At 37.9% G+C, this 23,606-nt stretch overlaps 1 protein-coding gene across 1 annotated transcript in view; it reads right to left on the bottom strand.

The window, feature by feature from the left end:
* STARD9 (StAR-related lipid transfer (START) domain containing 9) overlaps window positions 1-22,436 on the bottom strand; it is a 59,855-nt gene extending 37,419 nt beyond the window's left edge. Inside the window, exons 1-15 of the mRNA XM_009694667.1 lie at window positions 22,413-22,436; window positions 21,834-21,950; window positions 19,704-19,736; window positions 19,552-19,613; window positions 18,823-18,935; window positions 13,573-13,642; window positions 11,100-11,172; window positions 10,131-10,198; window positions 9,073-9,170; window positions 8,663-8,863; window positions 8,151-8,248; window positions 5,859-5,936; window positions 4,950-5,024; window positions 4,054-4,233; window positions 674-725 (exon numbers count right to left, since the gene is read on the bottom strand). Coding sequence (XP_009692969.1) covers window positions 674-725; window positions 4,054-4,233; window positions 4,950-5,024; window positions 5,859-5,936; window positions 8,151-8,248; window positions 8,663-8,863; window positions 9,073-9,170; window positions 10,131-10,198; window positions 11,100-11,172; window positions 13,573-13,642; window positions 18,823-18,935; window positions 19,552-19,613; window positions 19,704-19,736; window positions 21,834-21,950; window positions 22,413-22,436 — 1,342 coding nt within the window. The remainder of the gene's footprint in view (window positions 1-673; window positions 726-4,053; window positions 4,234-4,949; window positions 5,025-5,858; window positions 5,937-8,150; window positions 8,249-8,662; window positions 8,864-9,072; window positions 9,171-10,130; window positions 10,199-11,099; window positions 11,173-13,572; window positions 13,643-18,822; window positions 18,936-19,551; window positions 19,614-19,703; window positions 19,737-21,833; window positions 21,951-22,412) is intronic.
* Window positions 22,437-23,606: the final 1,170 nt, after the last annotated feature.

Genomic DNA, 23,606 nt, shown 5'->3' with positions numbered 1-23,606 from the left:
ACACTACTTTCTGATTTGTGAGCTGATGTGCAAATTCTTCTATTGTGCTGAATTTTCTTATTGCTATTATGGCATTTATTGTTCATATTTTACCAACCTTCTGGTAGAAAATAATCAAACTTAAGCAAACTTAGCAGAACCAGTCAAAGCTGAGATTCCACAAAGTTTCTAATTTCAGTATAAAGTTTCAACTCTGTATCATAATTTGTAGCTTGTGAGACTGACTGTTAAAATTAAGAGCAGAAATTAAATGGAACAAAAAACCATTCTGGATCATTTGGATTTTGTATCTAAAACACTCTGCCCAAGTAGAGTCGAAAAGAATTTTCAATGTCTCATGACCACTTGTGCCACTAGTTTCAGATAGAACATACCAAGATTTGGATGTTGGACAAGATATTTTTAAACTCCAGTGCAGCATTTCACAAGTGCAAAGAAAATTCTGAAGAGATCTCAATTAGGTCAAGACCACTGACTTTTTAACCTCTTAAACAAAACCAAAAAATAACCAAAATATTTTAGTCAACTTAAACAATTATTCTCTTCAACTTACCTTGTTCTATAAAGAAAGCTGACAAATAGAAACATTACCTAGCTATTACACACAACAGATGTAAACCTCTTGGTTTGACCTGACCATATCATAAAATAATTTGTAATATCATTCTCTTACCAATGTCTTGATCTTGGTCTGAATCACTTCTTCCAACTTTGGTTGTTCCTTCCTAAAACAAAAAAAGAGCTAATTTAAAAGTTGGTTACTAAAAGTGGATTATATAGAATAATTAAAAAAGCCTTGTACAGCATCTTAGCAAATACCTGAAATAAATCACCTCTGAATGACGAGCAAACTATCTACTACTTCATAATAATTAATACATAATACTTCAGCCTGTTGTCCCCGATACTTCTTATCCTGCAGCTATGTCAGCTTCTATTACGACTCCAGTAGATGAAGTAACCCTCAGCAGATGCTTTTTGGACTGTGCTTGAGACAAATATTTCAAATACAAACACATGTTCTGATGCTTTGAACTTTTACCGTCAGACTTGATGTTTGCAGAAACAACATAATTCTTTTTATAAATATCCATGCAGAAAGAAAGAAGCTGCAAAATGATTATTTGGTTAACTAGGCTTTTCAGATACAAAAGTAACAGAATTCCTATTTTGTAAAGGAACTTTATCATAGATTATGAATTCTTCAAACTAACTACTAAAGGAGAACTTTTTCCAAAACTTAAATGACAATTATAAAAAGTCTTCTTGGTGATTATGGTATATGGGCAAGTTCCCAAACCTGAAGATTCAATAACTTCAAAGAAAAGTACTGCCTAGGAACAAAAGTGTCCAGAACAAGCAGGCTCAAACCATATTATGGGGCAGTAATAAAGAGAGACAGTATTCTTACGGTATGGTGCAAATATCAATAAAATAGAGTCATTTAATCAATACTATGAGAAAAGATTACCAAAAAAAGCAACGAATTTACCACCTGTCTAGTATGTTCCATTACTGGTTCTATCTTTTTCCTTAGCAAAACAAAGCAAGATCATTTTCCAGCTGTGAAGAGACACTGTACTTGATTATTGTAAACTGATTAGTGAACGCGCTCTAAAACAATGTTAGTGACAACTCTTTCAGTCACAATAAAATTAATTATAGTCATTAAACTACTTGATTTTTGTATTCTAATTAGAATAAACTGAATATGCTTTCTGCTCCAAGCATGTTACAACCTAGATTTAAAGATGAAGCAAGAAGTAGTAAGCAGAAGCCTGAATACTGGGAAACGGGAAGCTGCACATTACTGTAAGGTGATGCAGTTATGGGTAATTATGGGTAAACCACAGTGGTTTTGTGCCCTGGAGGGAAAGGGAATGATTATCATTCAGTTCCTCACAGAGCTCAGCTATCCGAACCAACTAACAGACCCCTCTCCTACAAGCCCTGCTGACGCTCCCTTGCTGGAGAGGCTGAAAGCTGGATTGTGCCCAGTGCCCCTGCTTTGAAGGAATTACCAAATTACATGTCAGCTTAACGTTCTGTGGATTCAATCAGAAAATATCCACCTGGCTTGGCCACAACTTGTAGAAAACTTAGGATCCATATGCTTTTACACTGTTACCCTCATCTGGCACTGTTTCCTGACTAAGGGTAGAATTCCCAAGGTGTACCATAGAACCATAAAGAGTAAGACTGTTTTCCCCCTTCACTTTTGGCTGTACTCCAACATTCAAAAAAGTTTGTGAAGTCCATCTTTTTCTAAAACAATATAAACAAAGCCCATATTTTTAAGCTATGCAAAAAGGTCAGTTAAATTACAGGCAAAACTTATTTTTGTTAACGAAAGCCAGAAAAAAGAAGAACAGAATCTAAGAAAGGAAGGTTCTTTAAGCATAGGCACAGCATTGATTAGTGCAATTAATACTATGGTATATCAAGAGACAAAAGAGTAACATAATGTTTATTCTATGTGATCTGAAAACTGCTGCCATGACCTCTCTTTAGAAGTACAACGTAAAGTGCTGTTTTATGTTGAAGCCCTAATATGTAAGGAACCGCTAATGTTTTACCTTCTTGCTGTTCAGATGAAGGTAAGACACCAGAGTCTAAAAGACGCAAAGCACAAAGAAAAGAAAAGGCAGCATCTAGGAGCAAAGAAAGAGGGGACAAAGATGTTAGTGTGACAGACTCACTCATGACTTCAGAAGGCGACCCTTCAAAATAGGTTTCTCCATTAAAATGACTATCTTTAAACTACTTTAGGTGTTGTCGAAATTAGTATGAGAAAATACTTGCTGTTTCCAAAATGGCACATAATGGAAAAAACATTTAAGTAGTAGCAATTACTTTTAATAAATATTTAATGTTAATGTAGGATGGAGTAGTTCAATTTCCATGTTGAGATCAGTACTGGACATTATTACTTGATGCCTAATTATTACCTGGTACAATTTCTTTGTGCTGGCATGAGAAAAATTAGTAAGGTTTCTCTTTCAACATGATAAAGGACAGTATTATTTCTGCTTCAAATATTTGTTGTGGCTTTTTAACAGGAAAAAAAAAAAATCCCGTGTCCCTAAACTATATCAAGTAGCACAAACCTAGATTGGGATTAAGATATTTTATTAGTAGACAGAGATGTGATTTTCAACCATATTTAACACATTTTTTGCTATTAAATGCATCTCTGTAAAGCTGCTCATCCATCATTCCTTTTATGTTAAATAGCATCGGTATTTCAGTAATTTCCATTCATTTAAACAACATTAAAAAGTTAAATTCCAGCTTAGCACTGACATATTAAAACAAAAAAAAAAAAATTCCCCTAAAACTATTTGACCTAGCCATCCACATCATAAGCCACAATGTGGAGTAATATACATACAATATTATGAAAGTTTCTTGGTGAAAACCTTGCCTTAAATGAGTGGTTACACAGCAAAACAGTATCTAGGAGGCCAGGATTTCTACCTGATCCTGGAAAATAGCCACTCAAGTGGGATCACAATAATTAGCATTCAAGCTACTCACCCGGAATCTGCTTGGCAGGCCTGGTAGGGTTAAAAGAGCAATATACAGAAGTCATTGCCAAAGTGAGCGTGTGCTTGTTAAACCCTACTTTTATCTTTGATCTACACATATACAACTATTCCAGTCTCAAGTATACAAGTAAAATCTGGACCAGAATGTCTGGTATACTTTAAGCATCATCCTTTACGTTTACACATACACACACGCATGCACACAGTGGTCCTCGTGCTTTGTGGACAAACTACTAACGCCTAATTTGAGTATTTTGCTTTGCTTATGATACATTATCAAATATGTTGCACATGCATTCGTAAGAGGTCAACTTTTTATTCTATATATGAATTCTTCTCCTTCTCCATTTTCATGTATCCTTTTCTGTTTTTTTTCACCTGTTATCTGTGTTTTGTTACTTTTTGATAGCTGTTGTGGTAATGCCACCTTAACCACTCTCTGTTTCCAAAGAAAACAAGTGTTTTCAAATTCAAGGGAAAAATCAGACAAGTGACAATATCTCACCCTGAGATGATACAGCACCACTCCTGTGCTGAGGATATCATCATCCATGGCCATTAGATGAGGTAAACTAGAATCTATTGTTACTCCAGCCTTTTCTTTGTTGATGTCCACACTGTATTCTTCCATGATGGCTTTCCTGTCCGTCCACTTACTTGTCCAGTCTTTGGTCAATTGGTCAATCTTAAAGAATAGGAGAGGAAACTATTTCACTTACTAAGCAGGTTAATTTTTCTTGTACATAAATTTCTCTAGAAAGAACTGCATTTTTTTACCAGTTACTGGATGCAAAATTCTTTCACCAGTTGCAATGCAGGTGTATTTCTAATTACAGTACATTTCTGTGGCAACAAAAAAAAACCAACCTGGTAAAAACTGTACTACCACCTAGTGAAGCAGATTTAATGAACTGAAGACTCATTCACAGAATGTCAGAAAGATGTATGATCATGCTAATTAGTTATTTTGCCTGTTTTTAAGCAAAATTTAAAATTAAGATCAAAACCTTTCCAGGTCACCAGTGATCAAATCTTTGTAATAATTTGGTGACTGCACGGTAATTTCCTTTGAATAAATTGGAAGAGTTTAATCTTAGAAGAGAGAGGCTCTACATAATGAATTACTGTGATATATTGAGACAGCTTTCAAACAAGGAGTAGATTGTGCAGACTTAGTGATACACAAGGGACAGCATCCCATTAAGTACACGAGACTTTCGTCACAAATTGGTAGAGAGCATCCACCATGCATTAAGGATGGCAGTTTCCTGCACATACAGAGCAAACAGGAAAGAATTAAGACAAAAACATTTCCACTGTGGTTTCAGAACTGTGGCAATGCTATCCCCCCCTGCACAGTTGAAGAGGAGAGAGTTACAGCATCAAATAGGTCACACACACCTTCATTTCATTCTGGAGAACCAGCTCAGTCAGATTTCCATCCCTGTCATCGCTCCAAGAAGGACTGGAATTCCTCTGTATGAACAATAGCCACCAAGATCTACACGTTAGTTTCCTTATTCACAACTGGCAGGCATGTTCTTTCACTCTCCAGGATTTCAAGGAGATGAACTCAGAAGAAGGAAAGACAAAATACAGACATTTGATGCTGCCTTCTAACATCTAGCCTACACCTCTCCAGCTATTGCATGCAAGTTTTTGTGAAGAACTGGTGAAAGAGTATTAACAGAGAGATACTTCTGTGTAAATAAATCCTGGACTGTTTCCAGGTCTCTCCCAGCAGAACATGCTATCCATGGCATGGAAAACCAAGACGTTATCATTATTCCAAAGGAGAAAAACACAAAGAGTGTCAGCTGTGTTGTGATGACTCATGGATGTTCACAACTTCTTTTGGGGGACAGAGTGTGCAGGCAGGGTGAAACCTCCAAAATGCTGTTGAGGTCTACTAGTTCACTTTTTTGGGAAAGAGGATTGTAACAGGTCTGGCAGGGAAATTACATCAATGATTAATATTTTTGTACTGTCTTGGTGCTTCCATGTCCCTACAAATAAAATATTTTTATTTCTGGACAACAAAACCATCCAATTCCATGAAAGACAGGCAAGGAAATAATTTCTAATCATTACACAATTGCTTATACTTCAGGATTATCAATACAATGCCAGAAAAAGGAGAAATGACAGAAAGGCAGTTAGCCTTATAATCATCATGAAATCACTCAGAGAACAGTTTAATTTCCCTCCAGTCACAATAAACATGGAAAGATAAACAGATAAGATGAAAATAAGCTATTGTAACTACCTAAAGCACCATTAGAACTCCAGTTGGGAAGTGTTCCTACGTACCAGTTCAAAGCTCATCAGCATAGTTTTCAACCTATCAATTTCTTCTCGCAGTTCTCTGATGAGTTTTACATTTGCATCCTGAAACATTGAGACAGAGATGTTGGAAAAAATAATTCTTTAAAAAATTCTAGCTAAAGCAATGAATGCAGAGCTGTTCCAAGAGCCAGGAGGAGAGAATAGGCACGCACACTCACAGCAGTACTCACTGATCCACTCTGCCAGGCCCCTGGGATGTACTGCCTAGGGGCAGGTCTCATCTTTGGTTCTCTTTTCCCATAAACTTTGTTCCATCTCTTTTCTGAACACAGACCTACCATATTTGTTCCCATCATGACAACAGCTGGATACATCACTACTTTTACGGATTTACCTTCAAAATACTCCCACTGGGTCAGAAAAATGCTGTTATTTCTGTTATGCAGATGAGAAGATCAGGCTAGAGAAGACTAAGTCAGAACGTCACCAACCATGGTATTAAAAGCCCTTGCAGCTGATACACAAAGCATTTCCTGCCTGCTTGTGTGGAGGCATTTATCTCACTTTCAGAGTAAGCATCTCTGCACAGGCACTTTCTGTAAACCAGCTTTTTACAGACAGTTCAGGGAAACTCTTGAGTCAAGAGTCAACTTCCTCTGGGTTGCCAGTGACACTTTGGCTCAAGTCAATTTGCAGTGAGGGGAAGAAGGCAGTTAGCTGAAGGGATGAGTCAAGGGTCTTGCATCGGCTGTGCAAGAGAGTGATGGGCACACAAGTTGTGAGACTGAGAGGCTGTACGTAACAACAGGCTAACCCAGGAGGACTCTGTTTTCTTGCCTGTGGCCTATTACAGAGTTGAGAACTGCTGTTACCAAAACTAAACACACTATTGCTGCCACTAGTGATGTCTAAAAACTAGTTATAGGCACTGGTAATAAAAATGCAAATTAAATTTGGGAAACCTTGGATTAGAAGGGTTTCCTTCTGCCCAAGATTTAACAGAGTATCAACAGGAAAGCAAACAAATGAATTACATATCTAAGATTCTACCCTTTTATCTACACATAAAATCTTAATACACCCAGGTCAAATCACAAAACACTACTGAAGTTGTAAAGTCAACCATTCAAAGATTAGGAAATGGTGGAATCAAGACTTTTTTTGAAATGGAAATTCAGTCCCCTTACATGAATACACTGTGATTCAGTCCTTAAGTTATGTGACCACTGTAGGATGGCAGCCTCATGCAGAATGCCAAGTGAAGAATGCTCAGTTAAAGAGCAGCAATTCAAGAGTTTTATATTTCTAGCATGTGTGATTGTAGATCTTGATTATTATGTGCTACTTGAATTTTGCAGTGAAGACAGACAGAATTATGCATTTCCCCATGGATTTTTTTTTATGCCGGTTCTCATCACTATAGTGTCTAAAACCTCCATAACTTCTAATCAGTCTGTTTTAACAGCATGTCTTTGATTGGGAAAATTTACATTTTTCCCATTTGATAAAGGTGTACTGGGGGTAAGGGTGGAAAATGAGGAACAAGCACACACTGCAAGTTTGCTTTAAGCATCTAGACTAGCATTGAACAAGAACGCTGTAAGCAGAGGCAGCAACAGAATCCAGTCCTCCAAGACAGCATCAGACTCTCCCCTTAATACCCTGCCACCTTTTAACTTGTGCAGCCTGTGAAGGACCCCTGCACAACAGAACAGATGAATTTGCCGTACAATCAAAGTTCATACCTGGAACAGGCCTATTTTGTGCAATGAATGAAGCTGGGGTTCTGTGGTAAAAATTGTTCCCATGTATTTAAAGGCTTCATAATTTTGTGTACTGAAAAGACGACAAATTGAGACTACATAGGCTACCTTAGGCCTGGCATACTAAGTTTTGAATTCATGACTTTGCAACCTTAACAGAGTTCATTCAACATGCCAAAAGGAAGGGCTGCAAGGGTTATGGACTTACAGCAACAGATTAAAGAGTAACAAATAATCCTAACAGATCTGTAACTGCCAATATTTAGGATAAAGACATAGGGTAAACATACATGTCATAACAATTCAAAGAGAAGGAGGACTGAAACTCAACGGACAGAGATGAAGAGTGTAAAATAGGTGTGAAACACTAAATGGTTTAAGCTGCAGGCAATCGAGGAAATTATTTCTCTAATATCTAGGCTCCTATTTAGCTCTCATTAACATGGGAAAAAGAGGTATGAATTTTATTCAGAGACCAGATATACTGAATAAACCTTAAATAATACACACAACAAAACAGAATAAGAATGAAAAGCAGAACTCAAGGCCTCACCTCATTCACTCTGGGCTTGTTAATAATATTTTTGGCATTTGAAGCATATCTCAAGGTACTCATGGTCTCATTGTAGCTGGAGCTGGCAGGAGAGATAGCTACAGACAGAAAACAAATAGAAAAGAAGCGCTATTTTAAAAACTAACCAGTTTCATTCATCACTTTGCAAAAAGGTGGATTTTTTTAGTCTTGCTTCTTTAAAAGACAAAACAAAAAATATCCTTAGGGATATTTCATCAAGGTCACAGACAGTATCTTCTCAAGATTGTATTTATAACTGAATAAATCACTTATTTTTAAATCAAAGCTATGACCTTGGAAAGACTCTTAAGCTTAACTTCATGCATAATCAGCATGCCTTTTCATTTTCTTGAGTATCCTATGAAGTATTTATGAAAAACTTTACAAGGACAGATTCTAAGCAATATAGCTGTCTTCTCACTGCAGTAGGGATGTATTTTAAGAGGGTAATGCAGTGGAAAATGTTAACAATGAATAGAAACCAAACTCACTGGCAATCATAATGGTCTTGGAGTTGCCCCCCAGACTGTCCTTCAGAAGCCATGTGAGGATGGAGTCACGGTATGGGATGTAAGCTGGTCGCCTGGTCCCACTGACACTGCCTGTGGAAGGACTGTCCACATGACTGTTCTCCCCTTCGCTTGTTATGGTGTTTATGCTTTGGCAGCTGCTGAACATCTGTGAATTTTGTGCTGAAGGAGAAATACCACAGAGCTCAGGAAAGGGGTTATCATTTTCTGTCATGGCTATTTAATTTTCTTAGATGTCATTACAGTTTATGAAGAAGCTGTTCTGTTCAGCTTTTTATTGTAAATATAGATAAACATTAAGACACAGCACACAGTAAGCGAATCCTACGCTTTTACCACTGCCCTTCAATATAAATAACTATTGTGCTTACCTAAAGTGGAGATGACAATTCCAAGTGTAACTAATGACCTGTTAATATTGGCACCTTCAGTAATTCGATCTTTACAGTAACTGGGATCAGCTCTTTCACTGTAGCACACAAGTGTGGGAAAGACAATGCAAATCAAACAAAAATGCTTTATTATTAACATACAATTAATATGAAAACATTATGTATTTTCCTGACATACAAGAAAACAGAAATTGCAAGCTTTGCAATTAAAAACCCATATGCTTTGAATACTTTACATTGCTCTCTGGTTCAGAAAGTCCAAACAACGACAAGCAAAGGTCATTGGTGCAAGCTACTGTTAAAGACCCATCACAATACAAATTCAAGCCTGAACCAGGCAACCCAATCATAGTGATTCTGAATTAAAAAAAAACCCAAACATACATTTCACAACTTTGCAAGGGTAGACTAGCTTAGTGCAAAAGTCTGTACATCCCCTCAATAGTACTTTTTCTGCTCAGACATGCATGGCAATTTACATTCTTGAGAAAGAAAAATGTCCTGTTCTCTAACTGTTCTATAACTCTTCAGCATAACTTCCATCTTTCTGTTCTCTGTCACATGCAGCACACACACATGTGCCTCACTGAAGTGCATAGCTAAGATCAGAGACTCAGGAACTTTTGGAATATGAAGAACATAAGCAGTGAGATACGACTACTTGATCCTGCCCATGCTAGGCAGCCATAAGGAATATATTCTCTTTTTAATGTCTCTTTGCAAGCTCAGATTTGGTAATTCCACAAATACCTACTGGAAAAGCCACTTAATAAAAATACAAGGTTGAATGGAATTACCTTAAATGTATGCAACAGCACAGTATTGGATTTGAAGACCCAGCAATTCCCTTCCCCAATGAAATCCAGTGCCCAATACAGAAGAACAGATGACAGAGACAACATTTCTTGTTACTGTATTCAAAAGTCAGGCTTATTGTTAGTTTAATGAAGTTTTAAAATATTGTATTTCATCTTTTAAGGCATTACTATCAGCATCTTCACAGAAAATTATGTTTTGGCCCCTCACTATATTATTACCTGCCTGCAAGGTCCACTAAGTTGATCTTGCTTGCAATTTCAGAGGGGAGATTGTTCTCCAATATAGCCTGAAGAGAAAAACATAAATAAGGAAGATTATTCCTCTTAATTAATTAATGAAAATAAAATAAGATGTGCTCTTTTGTTTGAAACCGAGTTGTACATACGACTCTCTCACTGCCTTTCTTTATGACCTTGACCCACTGACTATGTTCAAACCATTAACTCACCAGCTTTCTCACTCAACAGTGCAACTACCCTCTTACACCGATTTCCTCTTGAAAAAAACCTTTACTGCCTGGTGACTGTGAAAGGCTTTCTTGTAGATCTTGCAGAGTTATTTTCCACTAATGTATTCCAAAGGTCTTTTGTGAAACTACTGAAAAATATCCCAAAATGTTCTGTGATTACAGGATGTTAGAAGTGTGAGATAGAAAAGGTCTATTGGATCACTGAACAACTTCCCTGCCAGGGAAGGATATAATTCCTCTGAAGAAAGAGTGCATTGTCTTTGGGAGAGTACTGGATGCCAAATGCTAAAGAGATGAGTACATCTGAAAAGCTGGACAGCTACAAAATTTTAGTAAGTGTTAAACTAATGCTATACTTCAATTAAGGATTCTAAAACATAACTTCAAACACATTCACACGTCATTTTCACAGCATCCTAGAAGGCGTATTGCATTTCAAAGGGCTGATTAAAACTTTAAACATTTCTTTTTACAGTGAGTCTTTGGTATCGCTTCTGATTATAAGCTTGCATAAAGGAACAAGAATACTTCAATAAACACCCAGCACATCAGGCAGAGTAGGAAGTGTAACACATCTGCAGTGTGATCCAAAGGAAATAAGTAACAGCTTCCATTGAGATTACTAGAAACAGCACAAACAGTAACAAGTAAACAATGCACAACACATTGAACAATGCTTTTTGAGAGTGTAAAGGAAGCTGGATTATTTTTAGCTAACCTGAGTGTAGTGGATAGTGAAGATAGCATGGGATCTGCTGCTGGCATTGTGAATATGCGTAGCTGCTGTGATTCTAGAAAGAAGAACAAACCATTCAATTACAAAGGTTTATTTCCCTGTATTCAGGGAAAGCAAAAGTAACAAGTACAGCAGATAAATGAAGATGAAGGAATGCGAAACTTGGAGAACATGGTAGGCTGTATTCTTGGATCTGACCGCAGAGTGTTTGGCAGAGGACCTGGAAGAGTGGAAACCTAGGGTCAGTTAGAGCTGGTTTTGTCCATCAGCAGCACTATGAAGAAGTATCTCACAGCAGCCTTACAGCACAGGCTTAAGGTGTTGTGTAAGGGTAGAACACAGCAGAGAAGGATAGCCAGCAATAGCATCGTACAGCTCACCCCCAACACCACTGAATGTACTGCCCCAGTACATTTTCTCCATATTGCTCTCATTTTTATTTCTTGGTACTTCAAAGGGTTCAAAAAGCTTCCTACACCACTTCTGGGGCTCCCTTCTGTCACAGGGCTGATACAGTAGTTTTACACTGTTAGAGGAGTCCAATGAGACTAGCCAGTCTACCCATATGAGTATCAAATGAATATCTAATTCACTTGTGTAGGCCTTGCTTGGCTTTATGATGTGGACAGTCTGGTCATCTGGCTCTAGCCCTCTGACCCACCGCACGCTGGCTACCAGGTACCAGGCAGGGGAGAAGGAGCAGCAGCAGCACTCTCCCACTGTCTCTGTAACACAGACTTTTGGAAATTCTACTTTCTTTGTTGGTGTTTTGATTAGATAAACCCAAAGAAAGCAGGGTTTTGCCTAGGGCAGAAGGCAGGTCACCGATCTTTTCCTTTGTCACTCTTGTAGCTTGCATTGAACACCGGCAATACGTGCAGCCTTTAGCATCAGTTTTCCCAAGCTTATCCTCAACAACAGCAGGTAATTTTAGTAGCGCGGACAAGGACTGTGGAACCATGTTTTTGTTATGAGCCCAGCTGTCAGAATACTGCAGAGACTGGTTGCACTAGAGATCAGAGAGCCGCAGCTGTGTGTACGGCGCTGAGCGCCTGCTGCAAAAGGCCAAAGCCAGGACTCTCCTCCCTATTGCACTCTGCTTCCTACACCTCCCCAGCTGTGTGAGTGGGCGCTGCCAAAATCCACAGGCAGCCTAGTGCATCATGGTTATAAGTGAGCCTAAGCTGAGGAAGCAGGAGAACGTGAATTAGTCTCCAGATGTTAGAGGAGGAAGACAAACTATTAGGTAAAGGGCAGAAGACAGAAAACAGTTCTACAGTGGGCAGAGAATACAAGGGAACAGTGTTGAAGTTTATAAAGCAAAAGTCATTTGAGACTGAGTCTTGCAAAGTATCAACAGAAAAACAAATAATAGCACTGAGAGTCACAACAAAAATAATGATTGCATGTTGGAAATCATATTTGTATATTTTATAATGGATAGGTGCAGCAAGAGCAACGCTACTGATGGTCTGACAAAAACAACACGCAGAAAAAATACCTTCAGTAAACTCCACTTGCTTTTAGTATAGGAGCTGCCCTCTCCCCCATGAAAAGCACCACCCATGCTCAAGGGGAGCTCTCCCTCCTCTCTTTCCTGTATAGTCAGACCTGGAGCTGTCATGTCCCATCTGCTCCTCTCCTGCCTCCAGCCATATGAGGCGATTGCAACCTGTTCGCCATCTTCTTTATCCCTAAGATCTTGCTGATATTCATTTGGCATCGTTTCCCAGACTGCAGATGTTTTAAATTGGTTTGTTTGCATTGATAATGTGCTAATACTCTGCAGAATATTTCATAAAAATATTACCAAAAAAATTGCCATCACTGTAATGGCAGTTGTACTGATATCCAAGGCTCCCTGTAGAAAAAGTAAATAAGTGTCTTGACTAATGAGAGACTAAATCATTGGCTTCACTGGTGTGCCAATTCCCACAGTTCTCTCATAGCAAATGTGCATGACTTGGACTAAGAACTTAAAAAAATACTTTAAAAAATTAAACCAAATAATTATAAACCACATACTTTTAGAAATTAAATAAAAATACACTATCTTTTTGGCAGTTTCAAATCACTAAGTTACAGTAACAAGTGAGTTGAAAGCTATATAGTCTAAAGTGTCATAAGCAAATGGAGGAGAAAAATGGAAGTCTGTTTACAGCAAAACGTTTTCCTGGCATGCATTTTTTATCCCAGATAGATAGTTGAATTTTGTGGGTAAGTCAGCATGGGATCAGTTTTGAAGAAACAACTTCATGAGTGCTTGTAGCTCTTACTGTGGATAATATGAGCATACGAAACATCTTATGTATACATCATGTACAGGATCAGCAAATCTGGCATCCTGTCACGACAAAGCATTGGCAATACTGTCAGTAAAATAAACACTGATGAAATCAACACACAGTGAAAGAAGTGTTAAATGAAGACGGAGCTGGTTTGTTTTCTAAAATACCTTTTAGCTATTCCTTCTTCTAGAAGTTCTACAACTTGCTTGTAGTCTGTTACTAAACGTTGAGTCAATCCTGCCAAAGATTTAAAAAGAGTTAAATGTGTATTTTTCTCAGGAAGTTTCAGTCAGTTTACTCGACAATTTACCCAAGGTCAGGAGCATAAGGATGTTGTGCTGGGATGCCAGTCTGTTCTACAAGTAATCTCTCAACTAGAGTAACTATTTAATTTTTTTTTAATTTTATTTTTAATAAATAAAATAAAAAATTGCAGTCCATGCTTCAGGTGCAGTGACATCAGTATAAAAAAATGCCTTGTACCTTCAAAGTACAGACCTTTTTGCAACTTGTCCACAGAGCAATGGTATTTAAAAAAAGGTGTAACAAACTCCATAAGAAATTTTCAGCTATGTCACTGCTACTAATTGGGTACAGATCCTGTAAAGAAGCTTTTTGCCACTGCCTCTGGATAATGGTTCTGCTCGTGCAACTAACAATTAGAAAACAATCCCTGTGAATATTTACCATTTACTTAACTAGGCTTCAGGCTGCAACACTTACAAGTCTTCATCCTCTTTTCCCCCAGAGGGTACCCAAATAGGGATAGGAAACATCTGGCCTTTTCCTACCTTCTGTTTTCAGTTTTTCTTTTAAATTTGATTTTATTTTTGAGGGGGAAAAATCCCACTGAAAACAAAAATGAAAGGAATACCAGATTCAGAGCCTGCTGTGTCAGAGTGGTGGTTGTGACGAACAGGGCCCCAGTGGAGGGCAGTGTGCTGCTGTGCTGTGGCGGGGATGGCAGGCCCCTTCGTGTGCTGCTTTGCTTTGGCGGCAATGCCATCCCCTTGCAAAATGCAAATTCCAGCAGACACACAAAATTAACCTCAACAGGCTTGTATTTCACATAAATCCAGTTTAATATGCCTCGTTTGCATTTTATGATGATGATTAGTTATCATTTGTACTGCAGCGACTCCTAAAAAACACTTGAGCTGTGAAGCAAGTCTTCATCATTCAATACCTAGTAAAACACTCGTTTGTACAATGTTTTATCTCGCAGCTGGAATCCAGGGCTACTTCCTCTCCCCACACTTATTTAAGTTTGGTTTGTTTTATTGCAGGACACAAAAGCGTGGATGAAGGCAGAGTACTGAAAAACGTGACTTATTTGGATCAAATAATTTAACTACTGCTAGAATGTAAGTCACACACACAAAGTATAGGATGATTTTCAAACAAACGCATTTCTTCTGCTCTCTAGTGTCCCTTTACAATAATTCCAGAAGTCATCACATTTTCCATTTGTGAAAGAGGCCCATTATTTTTCCAATAGCACTGGGATCTTCAACGCTCAGAATATGGAAACTATCATACATTGTTTTCCCAGACCCTTTTCCAGGGTCTTATTTAACTGTATAAAAATCCAGTTATAAAATGAAGGCATGGAAGAAATTCTTACCTACCTACATTTCCATAAGTACTGCAATAGTGAATCTAGCACAGAGTTAAAAACATTTAGGTTTTCGGTACGGTAAATGAAATATTGTAAATGTTTGAAAAGAAATGACAAAGTGTTTTGTTAGCTGCTAGAAAAAGAAAGGTCATTTTCAAGTCCCATAGAAAGATCAACACCGCTTCCTTGTCTAGAAATCTGCCTTGGAGTAAGAAAGGATCTCCCCCAGAAATCTGTCTTGGAGTAACAAAATAGATTACATCATTTCCTGATTTAAGAGAGGCCGATTCCTTAACAGTGCAACCATCTGTGAGGGAGAAGTTTGAAACAATTCCAACCCAAAGCACTGAAACTCTTTCAGCATTTTAAAGGCTACAATCTCACAGTCTTTACGTGGAAAAATGATGGGCTGGAAACTATTCAGAACACTTAGTGTTCGGAGCTGGGACTTCCTGACTGGACTTGCAAACGGAAAATGCATTGCCAAGAGCATCTAAGCATCCTTAAAGGGGTTAAGTTTTCTGATTTTCCTCTCTGTCCATTCTTCATCCAGTGCTAACTGTACTCTGGATATTATTGACACCAACCACACAACTGACAAACTAGTGGTACACTGGGAAGCTTCTGATCAAAGTCACCAAATCTTAAAATTGCTGACAGCTTTCAAGAGGTATGATGCAAATACAGATGCTAGTCCCTAACATGTTAGATCTATGAGAAATAATGGAAAATTTCTGAGCTTTGCTGATGTTCATCCTCTTTATTTCTCCCACACAGCAAATTGCCTGGAAAGGGAATACAAAACAAGGTCCCCTTCTAGTAAACTTGCCGAGAATTCTGATCTCAGCCATCTAGGTATTGGAAACATAGAGACTACATATAGAACTGCCAAACACTACTTCAGCACGTAGAAGGCCCTCATTACAGAGATCAGCAATTGTTGATTGTAGCAACATATTACTGCAGTTGAGAAGTGCATTTGGTACTAGTGCTGTGAACCACTTCATCTTCTTGAATTTGATGTTATTAAAAGCAAGCTGACTGTACTTCTCACCTGCATTCAGAAGACCTCTGGACTTTCTCACTGCTGCTTACTTTTTATGTGAGTTAATGAGTGCTGTTCCAAAAGAAGCTATGTAATCAATTCTTCTTTATTAGTCCCCCTCCCCAAAAGACACCAGGGATGTCTCAAGTAAAGCACACTGTTACAGTTCTTAATTGTATAAACTGTACATAAGCATATTTATTTATTAACATATACTAATATAAACATATCTAAAAAAAAAATAACTATGTCATTTGACTGTGGCCCTAAGCAACTGACTCATCAGCCTGAAATCACTTCTGTTCACATGCTCTCACAACAGAATCTAATTACACCCCGTGATGCCTTCAGGAGAGAAATTACTTCATTTTTCATGCATGTTTTTCTAGAAATGCGAATCACATTTATCATTAAAATAAAATTTGTCTTACAGGCATAACACAATGATTTCTGGAGGCTGTCATAAGATACAGAGGGAGAGGATGTTCTAAAATAAAGTATTTATACTGGATTTACAAATACGGCCAAAGCTAGCAAATATTATTTAGGCTAATCTTTTTCCATTATCCTTTCCTCTTATTTTACAAAATCTAATCAATTGGGAGCTTTTATGGAATATTTCAGAACTCTAGCATAAAATTATTGCATTTAAAAATTTTAGTTGTGTCTAAGTGTAAAATCCTTATTCAAAAGGGGTAAAATAAACAAACAAACAAACAAACAACAAAAACCCCCACAGAACTAGAAAAGAAGTGACAGATTTGGCCTGGAAGTTTCCAGATGAAGACAAAATAGTGACAAAAGGCAAGCCAGCCCATTGGCAGAAGCTATAAATTCATTTTCTCTTAAAACAAGGAAACTCCATTATATGCAGCCAAGGAATCACTGGAGATATAAGGCTTGAGAAAAGGGATGGAAATTGCCAAGGAAGGAAGCAGTTTAAAGACCTTTTCTTGTGTGGTGAATGAGCAGCTGCTAAAAGAAAATAATTAGTATCTGTACTCCACCAACAATGAAGTTCTCCAATAACAAGCAGGTAGAAAGAGAATCTTGGAAAGACCTCAGCAAAGGCCAAATGTCTATGAATCTGCTTTTCAACGAATGATAAGTTTGCCATACTAATGAGACCATCAATTCATCTATTTTCCAACTCTCCTTAAACAGGATGCTGATATGCTGGGAAAGCACAGCTGAAATAACCACAATGCCAGATAGTCCCTTGTGTATAGGCCCACGCAAGTTCAACACTTCCCAAATGCTTATTTCAGATTTCAAGGAGTGTAACAACCGTCGGTTGTTAGATGTACTCTGACCCACTGCAGGTTCCCAGGGAACGAGAACTGGGAATTCCAGGCTCCATTCAATCACACAGTCAAATCACCCTATCAGTTGTCACATCTTGGCTTAATCTCTGAAGTGAGGATAACAATCTGACACGTAATGCCATGATAAAGAAAAAGAGAAGGAGAAAAGTGAACCAGGGAGAAAAAAAGGAATTCACAAAACAAACAGAGACAAGAACTCTAAAAGCCAGAACAAATCAGTATTCTATCTGATGTGACAGGACCAAAAAAATTCTGTGTGTTATGTATTTTGCATGCTAAACGCATACCTCCCAGGTGTTACTACCCACTTGGTGGCCAGCCAAGCAGTTGCAGAGTCAGTGATACCAGAGGCAACTTTGGAATTCTGCCCAGTAGATATAAGGCAGGCTGAAAAGGAAACGTATGCATTTACTTTCTAAACAAACTCATTAATTTTTGAAACTTGTATCAGTTTGGAAAAGGCTCTTCCTTCTAATCTCCACTGTAAAGCTACTCTGTATGATTTTGCACTGGTGTACTGATTTTGAGAGACATGCCCTTTGTCAATTGTTGGTCAGATAAATGGCAATGTAGCAAGCAAACTCTACATTGGGAGCTAATCAATTTACAAAGTACCAATACCCAAACCTCAATTTAAAGCTATATAAGACCCTGAAGTACAGGCACCAAAAGTGGAAATTAACTGGAAGTACAAAAACATTGAGACAGAAGAGAAGAACTAAAATAAGACAGACAACTGAAATGGAAAAAATACACGTGGGGTTTTTTTCATCTGTTCTGTGTCACCTGATTGGAAAGCTATGATTTACTAGAAAACACAAAACCACCTGAGGGGCCACTGTTGCAAGTGTGAATTAAAAAGTGTGTGATGTTTTTAATCATATAAAGCACCTACATTACCCATCCTGTGCTTTTGCAGTTAAATGGAGGAAAATGAACCTTATTGGGTTCTCACTTGGGTAATACTGATTTTAATTGCTTCTCATGGCCTGGCCTGCAACATCAAACCATTGAGTTTATCTACTTTATTATTACTATTTCACATATATACTGCTGTCAAGGGCTGAAATGGGTATAGAGGGACCTCAGGCTGGTCTGGAGGTTCTGAAGAACTCATTTACAGCTGATGTTGGTGGATTTCTTGATTAAGACTTTTTTAAAACTAAAGAAAGCAAAACACTATGGCTCACACACAACCTACACCTGGAAAGGCAAACAGAAAAGGGCGGGATATCCAGCCAGTGGGATAACAGAGGCAAAGCTTTCACTGTATTACACATGTTCATATTAACAAACAAAATATTTGTGGAAAGTAATGCTTGAAAAGCAGAAGCAATTAGGATCGCAGCAGGTACGTATGCAAAGATACATACAGACCTCATACACACTTATTAGAAATTTTGATGCCAGTTGTGAAGGCCACTCTCACCTTGTACATATGGTCCTGTTTCAGGGTGTTCTCGGACTCGAAGTGTGTAAGGTTTCTTTCGGTCTGATTGTTTTAACAAATCTCGGACACGTTCATTATAGATTTCAAGAAAACTGAAAAGAAAAAAAAAAGGAATGTTAAATGCATAAGATTAAAAAAAAGGAAAGTATATATTTAGACAATGTAACCACTGAATCTTACATAGATCTTTCATGATAAATTTGATGAATTCATTTTCATTATCTGTTAATGACCCTATTCATGCAGTATATGTAGAAAGGATTCATAGTAGCAAATTTCCAAGAAGCAAGAGGCATTCAGTATTTTATTTAAAAATTCATAAAATATGCTTTTTTAACACTAGTAAAGTAAGTTCAAATCCCCAGATTTCCAAACAACACTTCATTAGATCCATCGGAACGATGAGTAAGAATGGAATGTAGGATTATGGCTCAAATTTAAGAGTTAAACAAACAGGAAGTAAATTTTTAATGCACTCATATTTCAGCTGTCTATACAAAAGTGGACAGACAGCATCCAAAGAACTATACTGATATGGAAAACTAAACCCAACACTTTCTCGTCCTTCCTCTGTATTCTCCCCCTTGTTCCAAAATGATTGTCATCTGAGAAAACAGAAACAAAATAAACTGGTCTTTATTGTGTTTGATTACAGCAGTATGTTGTTGAAAGCATTCATAGCACTGCCCAAAACAGTGAGACACTTACCTGACCTTTACTCTGCAAGATGCTGTCTGGTCTGAGTAATCATCCTTCCTTGAAAAGAGGCCCTGTACAAACCAGAAATTTACTTCAATTTTAAATCCATCAAGAAAATCTAACTGCTTAAACAAATGCAAGTGAAATTAAAAAAAAAATACCTCACATATACGAGGTGTCAGCCCAATGGATGCCTTCAAATAATAAACAGAAAAAAAATTAAACAGTATACTTGCTATCACTCTAGCAAAACTTATTTTCAAATAAAAGCCAAGTTATAAGAAAACAACAGAATCATAGCACAGCATTAAAGTAATGACTGTATGGTGGATTACAACAGAAAATACCCTAGAGTGTAGTTCAGAACAGCATGGCAATTCTCTGCTACTCCAGCTAAAGCATCTTGCACGTGAAACAGTGCAGGGACTTGTGCACTGTGTAATCTCAGCTGTGTTAACTTCAGTGCAAATGCTATTTATAGCAAAAGTCATTTTAGAGCAACTTATACAGCATCGACGAGTTCAGCGGCCTGGGTTAAATCCAAGAGCTGTTTGATGTAAAGATACGGGACATGCCTATGTCAGAGGTGTTGCAGTCCAGGTGAAGCCAGGCCAACACTGAAACTAGCTTGATTGATCGTGAATATTTTGTTTTTTCCTTACTCTACTTTTATTTCTTCATGCTATGGCATCACGAAACAGGCTTAGAAGAACTTTACGTTCTAGATTTATAAATCTGGTCTCTCAGAGAGAATGGGATACGGGCTGCTAACAGTACCCAAACTACCCAATTTAAACTTTGCCAAATAGTCTACATAGCACTGATGTAACAGTGTGGTTTTGTGTGATGATGACTGCTCACACTTTAGCGATCTCAGTGCCAATACACTCTGAAAAAGACTCTAAGGCTTAGGTGGAATCTGCTTGCTGAATAGCATGAAAGGCTTTTAAAAGGCACACTTGAAATGGTGTTGGGGGTAGAAAGTCCAGGTTCATCAAGTGGACCACCATCGACAAAAGTTCAGTTTACACCAAACACTTGTTTCTTCCTAGTTTTGAATGCTGTTTCACAGTGAATACACATTATTAAAGATCAGATCAAAGCAGGATTCCATTAGAGAAAGAAATAACTTTATAAACCAGAAATCTCTTAGAAACACTACACCGGGAAACTTACTTGGAAATAATGATAATTTCAAGATGTGGCCACTCTGAATCGCTAAGATATTTCCAAAAATAATGTAATATAAATATCCTAGTTTATAACATATTAACCCCAATTCTAACCCTTCTTCAGGCTTTCATGGAGTTAAGTTTGATTTCACATAAAATGAATGAAGAATCAGGTCACGATTTAACAAAATCCTACTGATGATGCTTGTGGGGAAGATAAAATTGTAAAAATCCAAACTCTTGACAAAAGCACAAACCATACCAGAATAGTCTTTTTCTCATCTTTAGGGTTTGAACAAATTTTACCCTTATTTCACCTTAAAAATTGAATCCTGTGGGTGTAGAAAATAGTGGTCCACCCAAACTGTTAAATAAAATTTTCCTTTTTTAGGGGCATGTTCCACCAACAGCCAAGCATATTTATGGATAGAGATCAAACTGCCTTGTGTTGCAGCAGAACGCAGGAAATCCTCAACTGACTCCATCGATCTGAGCACCAAGATTAAAATGCATTTTAAGTGGTTCCTCGTAGACCAGAATCTTAAAATCTAACAACTTCTGCAAATCATTCAAATATATTTCAAAACTGGGAATGAAGCAAGTATTAGTTTCCACAGGTCAAAGGATAACTTCTGCAACAGATAAATGTCTCAAGTAGATAATGAAGCCCATTACAAAAGTATTCCTGTGAATTATATCCAGTTTATTTGTGAAAGTAATTTAATTTCAGCATACCTCAGACTGAAAAAATTCCATAAGAATGAATACTTTCTGTTACCTTGAGCTATACGTTTCTAAAAACCAAAACTATTCAGGGTTATAGATTATTTTTTTTTTTTTGTCCTCTAACATGGAGATAAGATTCATACATAGTAAGATGAAGGTTATCTAAAGTAAATATTCAAACTACACCGTATTTTCTAGTATTTTTAGCTGATGCTACATTATTTATCTAAATCTTAAGGCTTCACTCTCATTTTATATATATATAAATACCAAATAAAACGTGTATAAGCTTTCTGCTCAACAAGCACCATAATCACAGTTTAAAAATAAAGCAATGTTTCTGCTAGACATCCCGCCCTCAACCCTAAGTGTAAAATGAATGGTGTAACTCACAGGTGTTCCCATCATTGTGTAAGTTTTTCCTGAACCTGTCTGTCCATATGCAAAGAGGCAGATGTTGTATCCTTTAAATGCCCCCGACAACACAGTAGTGCCAAGGTCCTGGAACACCTGAAAAGACCAAAAGAAACAAAACAGTCCATGAATAATATGCCTCCCTATAAACACTCTGCATTACTTGTAGATCTTGCAGCTTTAATAACTCAATAGGAACAAGAGTCTTCATGGTATTTGTCTTTCTAATTTATCAGACACAGTGTTAAGTGCCTGACATTCACTTGTTAGGTCTTCCTACAGATGCTAGTATGCCAAGCACAGTGCTGACACCGAGCAGTAGTGTTTAATTGTGCTTCCTTGCCTGCTATCTCTTATTTTATACTTAGACTCTATGAATTCCTGAGGATCTGCCCCAGCCCAAGTTTTTACTGTCCTCAGCATGAATTTGACATAAAGGTATGATCAAGGCTCTTTGACACAATGACATTAATAGGAACACCAGACATCAGAATTACAGGTCAAAAGCAAAGTGAAGTCTAACCCATAGCCTGCAAGCAGACCTCACCCAAGCAATACTTCTTTCTGACCCGTCTGGTCCATGAGCGACACCACCAAAGGCTAAATATTTTCTGTTTATGCCACACACATAGTGATGTGCTGCCTTCTGCTTATCTTAATACAGAGCCAGGAACTGTTACCACCAAATCAGTGTCAGCCTCTAGAGTCTTCCAAAGCTTGCACTGGTCCCAACGTGGCTGGAAAAGTTGGACCATCACAGTCAGACTACCCATACAGCAAGATCTGAACAGTCATTCCTTCTGCTTTCCCTGTTCCTTTTTTGGAGACACAGCTGCCCCATGTTGTGACCATGTTCTCAGCACATCAAAGCCTTGCCATAGACCAGCTGAAAGGGCACCTGGTAAGGTTTGCTAGGAAGTGCATTGTGGATCAAAAGGTTCCAGTAGGCAGGCTGCCAACACCTTAGCATAGCTTTGGCCTTTCAAATGAAATGTTACAAGTATTAATGGTTTTGCCATTTGCATAGAAAACTAGCCAGTATATCTAGAGAGATGCATAGGATTTCAGTGTTTCACTGCTACGAAATCTCATCCACTACCAGGTCATTTGCTTCTCCAATGGACAGATGAATGTACTAAACTTGATATAAAAATCAATAATAAAACATATTTCATAGATATCACCACTTTACCTAAACTGCCCAGAAAAGAGACTAAAAATCCTCTCCTGTGACTTTTATTTTCACATCATATTTCAACTCAAACTGAAACAAGATGTTAATTTCTAGTTGAAGAATCAGTAACATTCCCATTTGGCAGAATTTGCCCCCCCCCGAGTATTTCTAAGGGTATGTGTCATGTCAGAGCATCTGCTTCATTAGGATTATCAGACCACGAAACGTCTCCATTCAAAGAGTAACAAAAAAAGTCATAAACGAAACACATAGACACAATATAATAGACAAGAGATAACAAAGATAGTGACAAACTCTCCAGTCACTACTGCACAGGCCATTAAGAAACTGAAGCATAGCTTTGGAGAGGGCCAACCTGGACTTCGTAGCCAACAAGCTGAGGGAAACAAGAGGAATAAGAAGATTTGGGATATTTGAGGGGGACTCGCAGGGCTATGCAAAACTTATTAGGGAATGTTTAAGGTGAGGGGGTCAGGAAGGAGAAGAGTGTATAAAAGGGGTTGGTCCCACGTCAGCAGCAGTAGATCAGTACACTTGTCTGACTGAGCCCTGTGCCT

This window comes from Cariama cristata, unplaced genomic scaffold, assembly GCF_000690535.1.
Source record: "Cariama cristata isolate BGI_N322 unplaced genomic scaffold, ASM69053v1 scaffold13442, whole genome shotgun sequence".
NCBI lineage: Eukaryota > Metazoa > Chordata > Aves > Cariamiformes > Cariamidae > Cariama > Cariama cristata.
This window is presented reverse-complemented; position numbering and strand designations above follow the sequence as displayed.